At 43.8% G+C, this 13153-nt stretch overlaps 1 protein-coding gene across 1 annotated transcript in view; it reads right to left on the bottom strand.

Moving 5' to 3' along the window:
* Window positions 1-13153, bottom strand: part of ABCD2 (ATP binding cassette subfamily D member 2) — a 197581-nt gene that overhangs the window by 34272 nt on the left and 150156 nt on the right. The window contains exon 8 of the mRNA XM_063927090.1: window positions 5673-5757. Within this exon, the coding sequence (XP_063783160.1) occupies window positions 5673-5757 (85 nt within the window). The remainder of the gene's footprint in view (window positions 1-5672; window positions 5758-13153) is intronic.

Genomic DNA, 13153 nt, shown 5'->3' with positions numbered 1-13153 from the left:
CATATTTTCAATCTCTCATCTCTGCTCAAGCCTCTAACCCCAAGCGACTTTTTAATACATTTAAATCACTTCTTGTCCCTCCCTCACCTAACCCACCAGCCACTGTCAGTGCGCAAGATCTTGCTTCCTATTTCAAGGACAAGATCCGAAATGAAATGGTATGCTCTTCCACAGCAAGTGACCTGCTCAATTCCCTGCCTGAACCCTCTAACACCTTCTCTTCCTTTGATCCTACAAATGAAGATGAAGTATCTGCACTCTTTTCATCTGCCTACTCTAATACCTCTCCCCTTGACTCTATACCCTCACAAATTAGTAAAGCTCTGTCTACTGTGCTCATCCCAACCTTAACGAAAATCTGTAATCTCTCCCTGTCTACTGGTATCTTTCCTTCTCTATACAAGCATGCAGTGATTACTCCCATTCTGAAAAAACAAAACTCTGACCCGAACTCTCTCTCTAACTACCGTCCCATCTCTCAGCTCCCATGCCCCTCCAAGCTACTGGAGAGACTTGCCTACATTCGCCTCACACACTTTCTTAACTCACACAGCCTACTGGACCCACTTCAGTCAGGATTTCGTGCCCAACACTCCACAGAGACAGCACTGACTAAGGTAGTGAATGATTTGGTCACTGCTAAATCTAAAGGACATTACTCTCTACTTATTCTCCTTGATCTCTCTGCTGCTTTTGACACGGTTGACCACTCTCTTCTCATACAAACACTACAATCCCTAGGTATTCAGGACACAGCCCTTTCTTGGTTCTCATCCTACCTATCTAATCGCTCCTTCAGTGTTCGTTTCTCTGATTCCACCTCTCCTTCGCTACCTCTCTCAGTTGGAGTACCGCAAGGCTCAGTCCTAGGTCCTCTGCTTTTCTCTATCTATACCACATCTCTTGGCAAACTAATCAACTCTTTCGGATTTCAGTACCATCTGTATGCGGATGATACTCAAATCTACCTATCCTCCCCTGATTTGTCACCATCTGTATTGGGCCGTGTCACTGAATGCCTTTCTGCCATTTCATCTTGGATGACATCTCGCCACCTCAAACTTAATATTTCCAAAACAGAATTAATTATATTTCCACCGGCCAATAGTAGTTTCCAACCTGATATCTCTATCACTGTTGAGAACTCTGCAATCACCCCTACCCCACAACTCGCTGCCTAGGTGTCATTCTTGACTCTGAACTGTCCTTTGTTACCCACATTCTATCTGTCTCAAGATCATGTTACATACATCTAAGAAACATATCCAAAATACGCCCTTATCTTACACAAGACACAGAAAAAACTCTAATCCATGCTCTCATTATCTCCCGCATTGATTATTGTAATAGTCTCCTGACCGGTCTTCCCAAACATAGGCTCTCACCACTACAATCCATTTTGAATGCAGCTGCGAGGCTAATCTTCCTTGCCAGACGTTCATCGTCTGCAGATCCGCTCTGTCAGTCCCTCCATTGGTTACCGGTATTCTACCGTATTAAATATAAAATACTTTTACTCACATACAAGGCTATTAACCAAACTGCACCAACATACATCTCTTCACTCATCTCAAAATATCTCCCTACCCGACCTCTCCGCTCTGCACAAGATCTACGTCTCTCATCCACACGCATTACTTGTTCACACTCAAAATTACAGGACTTTATCCGGGCTTCACCCACTCTGTGGAATGCCCTCCCATGCACAGTAAGACTCGCCTCTAGTCTCCAAACCTTTAAATGTTCCCTGAAAACTCACCTCTTCAGACAAGCCTATCAAATTCCAGACCCACCCACATAACCTTCAGTGCTTCCCTATCTAATTACATCCTCTGTAGAGTATTCATAACATCACATATCTTGTTTCTTTAGTCTCACACCCTCCTGACACTTGGATAACTTTGTGGGGTATCATCATACAACCCATTAAGAACCTAGCAATCTGGTGGACCATTAAGCAATAGGTAGCATCTATCCTTGTGTATCTATGCCTATTTGCCTATAGATTGTAAGCTTGCGAGCAGGGCCTTCCTACCTCTATGTCTGTCTGTTTTTACCCAGTTTTGTTCTATTACTGTTGTTCTAATTGTAAACGCAACGGAATATGCTGCGCTATATAAGAAACTGTTAATAAATAAATAAAATAAATATACACACACACACACACACACACACACACACACACACACACACACACACACACACACACACACACACACCTCACACCTCACACTTGTCTTTCATACTATTTCTTTCTTAAATAGTGTAAACTTGTGAAAATATTGTATGGTGATTTACAATGTACAAATACGGTTTTATGAGTATCAATTGTTTATGGAAATACATTCTTACGTTTTACATTCTATATGACTGGCGTGCATTCTTCCATGAATAGAATATTCCTAATGGTTTAAAGGTATATTTCTAGGTACAACCCTCTGCGAGTATATTATTAAAAGGTACATAATTAGTGATTCATTATTATAAATCACTAAATGGTTAAAATTATACATTTTGCTTCGAAGATATGAAATAATGTAATACAAACAATAGGAAAAAGCAATCCCCTTTATCAATATGAAATAAATATACTACGAATTATCACCTCTATAGTGAAAAGCTGCTATTTGCTCTCCTGTTGATATAATTTTAATTTTATAGGTGATTTCACAATTGTCTTACACACACTGCTGTTTTTAATTATTTCAAATGTGGCTCTTCAACCTGTGTGCAATTTACATTTCCAATTAACAAAATGCAAAGTGAATGAACAAAAGAGACATCTAAATCAAATAACAAACAATATGGAAACCAGCGCTGGCTGTGAAAATTAGGCAATATGGACGGTTTGTTATAAAATAGATGGTATCAACAATTTATTTACCAATACACATTTGAGAAAAGTATACAAAAGAATTTACACATTAGATACAAAATGTTAAAAATTGAGCCTGAGAACCTGAGTCGATACCACACGCAGATATCCTGGACTCCTGTCATCCATCCCTCGCGTCAAATGGACACTCGCTCCACCATTTGGATCTACAGCTAAGCATCAATTGTTTGGATTCCCTTCAAGCCACTAATGAACAAGTCCTAAGGCTGAAAGTATACAAGGGACAACCATCTACCGATTTCTGGTAAAATCTACTGCTTATATGCTGACTGCTTTCCATTGGAGGAGATCCTAGCCAAGAGAGGATTTATATATAGGAGCTTTTTAAGTGGATCGGCTGAGAATCAATTATCCCAATTTGATGGCACTAGCTATTTTATTAACATTTTTTTTATCTAATGTGTATATTCTTTTATATACGTTTCTCAAATGTGTATTGGTAAATAAATTGTTGATACCATCTATTTTATAACAAACCATCCATATTGCCTAATTTTCACAGCCAGCGCTGGTTTCCATATTGTTTTTGTTATACCTATCTCAGGGAATTTGACCATCCCTCTACCAGCAGCTGTTGACAGCGCACTTGTCTATATTTCTATAAAACTTGATAACTCAAATCAATATTTGGTGTGACCACCCTTTACCTTCAAAACCACATCAGTTTTTCTAGGTACACTTGCACAAAGTCAGGGATTTTGTAGGATTATAGCCAGGTGTATGGTTAACCAATCACACAAAATAGGCAATAGTGATCATCATTTTCATATGTAGGCTGAAAAACAGTCATTAACTGAAACAGAAACAGCTGTGTAAGAGGTTTAAAACTGGGTGAGGAACAGCCAAACTCTGCCACAAAGGTGAGGTTGTGGAAGACGGTTTCATGTCACAGGTCATACATCATGGCAAGACTGAGCATAGCAATAAGACACAAGGTAGTTATACTGCATCAGCAAAGTTTCTCCCAGGCAAAGATTTCAAAGCAGACTGAGGTTTCAAGATGTGCTGTTCAAGCTCTTTTGAAGAAGCACAAAGAAACGGGCAACGTTGAGGATCGTAAACGCAGTGGTCAGCCAAGGAAACTTAGTGCATCAGATGAAAGACACATCATGCTTCCTTCCCTTCAAATTCAGAAGATGTCCAGCAGTGCCTTCAGCTCAGAACTGGCAGAAACCAGTGGGTCCCAATTAAGGGTCCCCTCCAAGGGAGAGGAAAACAGGACCTGTACATTCTGCAGCTGCAGTAGAAGTTTGGAATTCCGGGTTTTCTGGGCTGCACAGCTCAAGGTGGATATATGGAATTCTGGGGTTTCCAAGTCGCTCAGAGCCAGCAGGAAATCAGCAACAGAGGAAGAGTTTAAAACTTTCATTAACCTAGTCTTCCACGCACTGATGCCCGTTAGAGACCAATTAGTAGGGAAAGTGGCTGTAGTGCCAAGGACTAAAGGCTATGCTGAGAGAGAGGGACGATTGTGGCTGCAAGTTCTGAAGAAACAGCCCCTCCTCAGTGACCGAGAAAGTACTGCTGTTACATGATGTCTGCAGACTGAGCCACAGAAAGCCGGGACTATCAGCTCCCATTACCGCAATCCCGCCAGCTTTGATACTGCTCTAACAACACTGGGCTGCCCAGTGCCAGCATAAGGAGGACGCACCACTTCTGCTTTATTGGCCTCCACTCCAACTTGCTGAGACAGCCAGTGCCAGCAAGAGAAGGACGCATCGCACCCACCAGCTCCGGTCCCCGCTCCTTAAGTGCTAGGCAGCTGGCGCCAGCATTAGGAGGTACATCATAAGGACCATTTCACAAACAGCATGGGTAAGCGTGTCCCAATTGATTTGATAATCAGTGGATCACAGCAAGACGCTTTCCATGATCCAGCTATTAATGAGCAGCTTTTAAATTTTTAATAACAGTTAAAATCGGAGAACCAGTTATTAATTGCGGAGTTTGGGAAACAACTAATGTTAACCTAATTAATGGGATAATTTCTGTTAACAATAATGCAAAATGAATGCTAATTGAAGATCTAGTTTCACGGTGTGGAACTTTAAGTCTCTGAAAGTGCATTATAGCAATTGTTGCTATCTAGTAACAAAGAAGGACATAGTCACATGGATACTTAATTGTTCCTTTTTCATTCAAAATTGATACAAAGTGACTGACTTTCAGTACTGAGTCTGCAGATCATCTTCGTGGCTCTAAAGAGCGTGATTTTAAAGTGCGTGTATTCTATATTTATTTTATTTTTATATTTTTTATTTTATTGTGATTAGGAAATGCATATGTTATATAATAATAAGATAAAATATATTGCTTGATACTTTCACAGACTACGCTTCTTTTTCTTGTTTTGCAAGCCACTAAGCGGACTGACTGCTAAGCATATGATGAGTACTGGGACTTTGTATGTTCATTTTCTGTATGTACCTGTAATTCCAGGCCTAAGCCTAGGCATGCTGTTCTTCAGTGTCTGCTGCCAGTAAAACACAGGGATACATTTACTAAAGATTCTAAAACAGAGACTTGGTGATGTTGCCCATAGCAACCAATCAGATGCTATAATTTCTTTATTGCCCTTTAGAAAATGACAGCATCTGATTGGTTGCTATGGGCAACATCAACAATTCTCTGTTTTAGAAGCTTTAGTAAATTTACCCCACTGTGTATCCACCAAAAGTCTACCTACCGAGTCCTTATTTCAAGTACCCATTTTACTATATATTTATTTTATAATTTCAAATACAGTAATGAATGTATAACATATTACTCTTACTTGTGGTAGAACATCCGGGCCATACCCATTCTTTGTTTCTCTCCTCCAGATAAAACATCTTTCCAGTCTGTGACTGCATGCCAGCCTGTGTATACCCACAAGACAATAATTACAATTTCAAAATAATATTACATTGTGTTTTACAGTGCCACTTGTTTCACTTTTAGCTCATTTTAATTTATCCAGAAGAGTTTGACTGCTTGGCACTAGTATCACTTTCCCATTGGCTAACTGACAGAAATTGAATCACAGTTGAATATCACAATGCGATGTTTATGTCTATGCTAACAGACATCAGGTTGCTTCTGAAATACCGACAAACTGGCTGATATCCCACTTTTCTCTTGCAAAACTAAATATTAACACAAGATGAGCACAAGTGAATTAGTGCTGATGGGTTGATCACAGCCATAAATATACTGCATATATGAGAGCTTAAGTTTATAGCACATTCAACAAAATTTGTTAATAGACAACCCTTTAACAATATGTCCTGTGTTGATCTATTTCTTGTTAATTTATTTAAGATACAGTGTACTTGCAATATTACCATAATATTATGCTATATTTAACATAGTTAACACAATAAACCTGATTTATTAACTGCAAAGAATACAGGCCCCCCATTTGTTCTTTAGGTGTGTTACATAAAACCTCCTACACTGCAGAGGGTTTGGCACACAAAAATTTGCTTTGACTACTAGAAAGTATTAAAGCTCAACAGAAGTGTGCAGACCCGGTGTAGCACAGTGCTCGTTTACTTAAGCACTTTTATACAACTAGTGGAGCTTCGGTTGTAATCCTGCTAGCTGCCCCGCTGCAGCTAAAGTGAGTTGATAATACCCAGCATAAGGCAAAGGAAGTAAGGAAATAAATAAACAGAGCAATTTAGGACTGTGGTTCCCAAACTGGGTGCTGTGGCATCCTGGGATGCCACAGGGCACTTGCAGGGGTGGCACAAGCTTGTGGTCCAGTACCTGGTCAAATTAATTATGGTCAATGTTATGGGCAAACATAGGCAAACGCATATTCTAGAGCTGCTGTCACATCATGCAGTTTAAGGGAAAGAGCAGAGCTGCTGCACATGCCCAGTATAGCAGCTTCATCTACCAAGTTTGCTGTGTGTGTGTATGTGAGTCCTCAATCAGTGCACTGGACCAGAGAGCAGCTACCAGGTAGAAGAGACAGGAGCCTTATCATGATGTGGGATAATGTGTGCTTAGAAAAGGAGATTTATGGTAGACTTACCATAGTTAAATCTCTTTTTGCGAAGTACACTAGGTTCCACAGGGAATACATCGGGGTGTAGAGTTGGACCTTGATCCAGAGGCACCAACAGGCTAAAGCTTTAACTGTTCCCAGGATGCATTACACGGCCTCCTCTATAACCCCGCCTCCGGACACTGAAGCTCAGTTTTGTTAACCAGTCCAAAGCAGTAGCAGGTAAAAGAGAAGGCAGATGTTAGTCACATAGAACCACATTCTCACGACAGGAGAAGGGACCAGCGGCTAATGCCATACAAACCCAAAGAAGCTAAGTGCGTCAGGGTGGGCGCCCTGTGGAACCCAGTGTACCTCGCAGAAAGATTTAACTATGGTAAGTCTACCATAAATCTCCTTTTCTGCAGTGGGGTACACTGTGTTCCACAAGGAATACATCAGGGATGTCCTAAAGCAGTTCCTCATGGGAGGGGACGCACCGTAGCAGGCACAATAACCCGGTGTACAAAGGAAGCATTCTGGGAGGTGGAAGTTTCAAAGGCATAAAACCTAATGAACGTGTTCACTTAGGACCACGTAGCCGCCTTGCACAATTGTTCAGCAGACACGCCTCAGCAGGCCGCCCAAGAAGGTCCAACATACCGAGTAGAATGAGCTTTGATAGCAGCAGGAGCTGGAAGACCAGCCTGTGCATATGCTTGTGCAAACACCATTCTAATCCATCTGGCCAAGGTTTGCTTGTTCGCAGGCCAGCCATGTTTGTGAAAACCAAACAGTACAAAAAGGGTATCGGACCTCCTGAGAGAAGAAGAAGTCCTCTTCACGTAAATACGGAGAGCCCGTACCACATCCAAAGACTGCTCTTTGGAGGACAAACCAGAAGAGATAAAAGCCGGAACCACAATCTCTTGGTTAAGATGGAAAGATGACACCACCTTAGGGAGATAACCGGGATGAGTTCTAAGAACTGCCAGGTCACGGTGAAAAATCAGAAAGGGTGGACGACAGGACAAAGCGCCTAAGTCCGACACCCTCCTAGCAGAGGCAATAGCTAGCAGAAACATGACTTTAAGCGTAAGACATTTAAGGTCCACAAACTCAAGAGGTTCAAATGGAGTCTCTTGCAGGGCATTCAAGACAATAGACAGATCCCATGGAGCCACAGGAGGGATATAGGGAGGCTGAATCCGTAAAACGCCTTGAGTGAAAGTATGAACATCAGGAATAGACGCAATCTTTCTCTGAAACCACACCGACAAGGCAAAAATATGAACCTTGAGGGAGGCCAGAGGAAGGCCTAAGTCTAGGCCTTGTTGCATAAAAGCCAAAATTCTGGAAGTTCTGAAATTGTATGCATTGTAATTCTTAGCAGCACACCAGGTGAAGTAAGAATTCCAGACCCTGTAATAAATCCGTGCAGAAGCCGGTTTGTGAGCCTTCAGCATAGTTTGGATAACCACCTCAGAGAATCCTTTGGCCCTCAGGAGTGAAGCTTCAATAGCCACTCCATCAAAGCCAGACTGGCTAGGTCCTGGTAGACACAAGGGCCCTGAACGAGGAGGTCTGGGCGTTGAGGAAGTAGAAGAGGGCGCTCTATCGACAGACCCTGCTGGTATTGCTGGTAGATAACGTTCCGCCCAACAAAGGATTTTTGATACTTCCATCATTGCCATGCGGCTTCGAGTGCCGCCTTGATGATTTATGTATGCCACTGTGGTGGCGTTGTCTGATTGTACTTGAACAGGCCTCTTCTGTATCAGAGGCAGGGCAAGTGTCAAAGCATTGAACACTGCCCGCAATTCTAGAATGTTTATCAGGAGGAGAGATTCCTCCTTGGTCCACCGACCCTGGAGAGAGTGTTGCTCCAACACCGCACCCCAACCCCGCAGACTGGCATCCATAGTCAGTAGGACCCAGTTGGAGATCCAGAAGGGACGGCCCCTGCTCAACTGTTGGTCCTGTAGCCACCAGCTCAGTGACAGACGAACCTCTGGAGTCAAGAAGATCATTTGAGACCTGGTCCGATGAGGCAGGCTGTCCCACTTGGAAAGGATTAACCTCTGCAGAGGGCGGGAATGAAATTGAGCGTACTCTACCATGTCGAAAGCCAACACCATGAGGCCAAGTACTTGCATCGCCGAGTGTATCGACACTCTTGGGTGAGAAAGGAAGTATCTGATCCTTTCCTGAAGTTTCAGGACTTTCTCTGGAGATAGAAACAGTCTTTGGCTGTGTGTGTCCAGCAGTGCCCCCAGGTGCACCATGCTCCGAGCAGGGACCAGCGAGGACTTTTTCCAGTTGATGAGCCACCCGTGGGCTTGTAGGAATTGGACCGTCAGTTCCAGATGACTGAGAAGAACATCTTCGGAGTTTTCGACAGGATCAGCAAGTCGTCATGATACGGCAGGATCCTGATTCCCTGACGGCGGAGAAGGGCCGTCATCATGGCCATGACCTTGGTGAAGATCCGAGGGGCCGTGACCAGTCCAAATTGCAGAGCCTGGAATTGATAATGTAGGTTGCCAATAGCAAACCGCAGATATTGCTGATGCGATATGGCAATAGGTATATGCAGGTAAGCATTCTGTATGTCCAGGGATACCATATAGTCTTCGGGTTCTATGGCCAGTACAATAGAGCGCATCGTTTCCATACGGAATTTGGACACTCTCACAAATTTGTTCAATGATTTGAGGTTGAGTAGAGGCCGGAAAGACCCATTGGGTTTCGGGACTAGAAACAGGGTCGAATAGTATCCCCTGCCTCTTAGGCACAGAGGAACCGGCACTACCACTCCTGTCTCCAGGAGGGATTGCACAACCAGGTGTAGAGCTTGCGCTTTCAACGAATTCCAAAGGAATAACCATCGTGAAGAACTGGCGAGTGGGACGTCACTTGAAGTGGTCCTCAACCAGACCTGGGCGAATTGCAGAAGTTGGCCTCCTACCCTGGGATCCCCCAGGGGGAGGCCCGGCCCGTCATGCAGCAGGCTTGTCTTGTTTGTAAGCAGGCTGATGGGCAGCCCAGGATCGTTTAGGTTTGAGCTTAGTGGTTTTGGAGGAACGAGCCTGTCTCGGGTACGCCTGACCCTTTGCTTTCCCTGAAGGTCGAAAGGAACGAAAAGTGGTACTCTTAGCCTTCGGTGCAGAAGTATTAGTACTTGGGAGAAACGCAGTCTTAGCAGTCGCCAAGTCAGTCACAATCTTGTTCAGATCTTCCCCAAATAGGATGTCTCCCTCAAAGGTCTTTTTGGAGTCCAGGTCCACCTTCCAGGACCTCAACCACAGAATTCGGCGAGCCAGTATAGATGTAGTAGACGCCTTGGCCACCATTACACCTGCTTCAGAGGACGCCTCCTGAATATAGTGGGAGGCGGTGGTTATATGAGACAAATATTGTCTGGCAGTTTCAGAAATATCCTGAGGTAGCTCTTCTTCTAATGACTGAACCCATGCTTCAATTCCGTTTGCGGCCCAGGAGGCTGCTATAGTGGGTCTATGTACCGCACCGGTAAGGGAGCAAATAGACTTCAGGCATCCCTCCACATGATTATCCGTCGGTTCCTTTAGTAAGGTGACAGTGGTGACAGGCAGAGTAGATGACACCACAAGACGGGCGTCATGAGAGTCCACCGGCGGTGGATTTTCCCACTTGTTACTCAACTCCGCAGGGATAGGATAACGAGCTAGCATCTTCTTAGAGAGAATTTCTTTCCTGGAGAAGACCAAGATTCCTGACGTATATCGATTAAATGGTCAGAATGCGGTAAGACTACTTTAGCAACCTTCTGACGATATATTGGCGCGTCGCTGTGTGTGTACGGGGCGGTCGGCCGACCGCCCGTACACATGCTGCGGCGGCCGGCGGTGATTGACAGGTGAACTGGGCGGGCGCGAGCGCCCGCCCAGTTCATGACGTCAGTCCCCCGACGGATTGGGCAGTGTGTATGCACAGCACACTGCCCGATCCGTACATAGATATATCTGCAGATCAATTGATCTGCAGATATATCTAATAGTGTGTACCCACCTTAAGACGCCGTAGTGGGATCTACCTCATCATCAATTATTAGAATCAGCTTAATAGCCTCCACTAGGTCAGGAACATCAACCTGAGTTGTAGGTTCCTCGTCAGAAGCAACTGTATCAGTGTCTGACGGATCAGTATATTCCCCATCGTCATCAGAAGAATTATCTTAAATATTAGTGAATTGTGAGGTGGAAGCGGCACGCTTAGATGACCCCTTGAGCCCTGAGGGACATAGGGTAGACCTTTTGTCTAACCAAAGATTGATTTAATTGTTGTATCTGGGTATACAGAATGTCCGCCCAGGGCAGATTATCTACAGGGACAATATGTGGCTGTAATGGCACAGGAGGTCCCACAGGGGGCGTAAGACGTGTCACAAGCGTATTCAGCATACTTGAGAACGCTGCCCAAGGTGGCTCCTGAATGGCTACAGGGGCTGCGGGCTGACTGGGAGATGTATGGCACCCATTACACAGGCCATCAGTTAAAACTTCCCCCTCAGGTAAATCCTTTGCACACGCACTGCATGATGCAGGAGCGCCCGCAGGTTTCTCGCTCTTTGTGGCAGACATTATAGGGAATGTAGCCGTAAAGCGTAACAGTACAATATAGCCAGACAAATACAATACCTGCAAAACACACCCTTATTTATGTGACAGTAAATACAGAACATAAACAGAGAATAAATGCGGTATGAGGTGACTGAAGAGCGCAGTAAAATACACTTAACAGTATATACTGCGCAGCACTATATATTTGACCCTGACGCACCTAGCCCCCCAGGGTACAGAATACAGTGATAGCTATAGCTGTGACATACTGAAAGTGAATTACATGCAGCAGATGCAGGCACACACAGTCACTATGACTATGCAGATAATTATTTTAGACACACAATAAAACTGAAAGAAACCAAAAAGAAAGATAGCAGCGCTAATTGGAATATTATAAATCAATTCTAATAAGAAGGATTGAGTGAAAAACTTTTTTCAATTTAATAAAACATAGGTTTAGGCCTCATTAAAAATTGGATACAAAATCCAAAAACAGTTTATGACAATAAAAACAACAATTGTGGGTCAATTATTCATAACTGCCTATCACATTAGCATCCGTTCCTATTATTAAACCTGGAACATATAGCAGATGGAGACAGACTGACAGCGCAGTCACACCAGTGCACTTTACCCAAAGACCGCTAGAGGTGTAGTCCCTTAAGAGTGTCTCTGATGATTTGCTCAGAACCAGCCAGGTTCGGGATCCTCATTTAACACGGTGTCCTCTGTATAGAGATGGGGTTGATGGTGTTTCCAGTCATAAGATGTTTGTCTCGTTTTTTCTGCAGATGGTAAAGTCCAGTATTGGTCCGGATGTGATGCGGCAGTAAAACTTATATAATTGTTGACCCAAATAGCCTCCTCTTGACGCGTTTCGCTGCAGGCACTGCAGCTTACACAATAAAACTGCACTGGACTAGTAAATATATATATATATATATATATATATATAAAAAATCTGTAGGGAAGGGCACTCGGTCCAACTTTGAAAAATACATTCTTTTAATATCACCCAAAATTTGGGTATTGAAAATGAACAGCAAATCGCGGTGGCTCAGCATGAAATATCATAAAATATCATCTCCAAAAACCGTGGCATCTCAACGCCTACATAATATTTCCAAAAGTGTGTTTCAGAGTGAAGGGGATATACATGGTAACTTAGCTGTCCGTCGACCTCGGTCACTAAATGACCGTTCAAGACCATAACATCATGTCACTGCCACCCCGCTATAGTGTAGAGCCATCTGTGTATGCACACCACAATACCCCTCCTCAATATACACATCTAGATGAGCAACAACTTACAGGTGGGCCAGCTGTCAGGCCCGCTACTCCCGGCGTGCGTTCCACCCGACTGCGCACGCGTCACCATGCCTGCTAGCATACTCACGGAAAGCGTGATCCCTCTGCGTTCCACTGCGTCCTTCACTTCCTGGTTATGCGCCTCAAATGCCGCTACGTCACTTCCAGTGACGAGCGTTAGGCGCATCACCACCAGGGGATTACTTTGGTCATCACCATGGTTACAGGGCACCATGAGTGACAGGCTACTGCCCGCACATCACTGCCCCGTCTTCCAGAATATAACCATCAACACATTACCCCCATAGGTTGCTTTTATTCTCTATAAAAAAATCATGTTAACCATGGTAATAATTCACACTAGAGGCC

Source organism: Pseudophryne corroboree, chromosome 6 (genome assembly GCF_028390025.1).
Source record: "Pseudophryne corroboree isolate aPseCor3 chromosome 6, aPseCor3.hap2, whole genome shotgun sequence".
Lineage (NCBI taxonomy): Eukaryota > Metazoa > Chordata > Amphibia > Anura > Myobatrachidae > Pseudophryne > Pseudophryne corroboree.
This window is presented reverse-complemented; position numbering and strand designations above follow the sequence as displayed.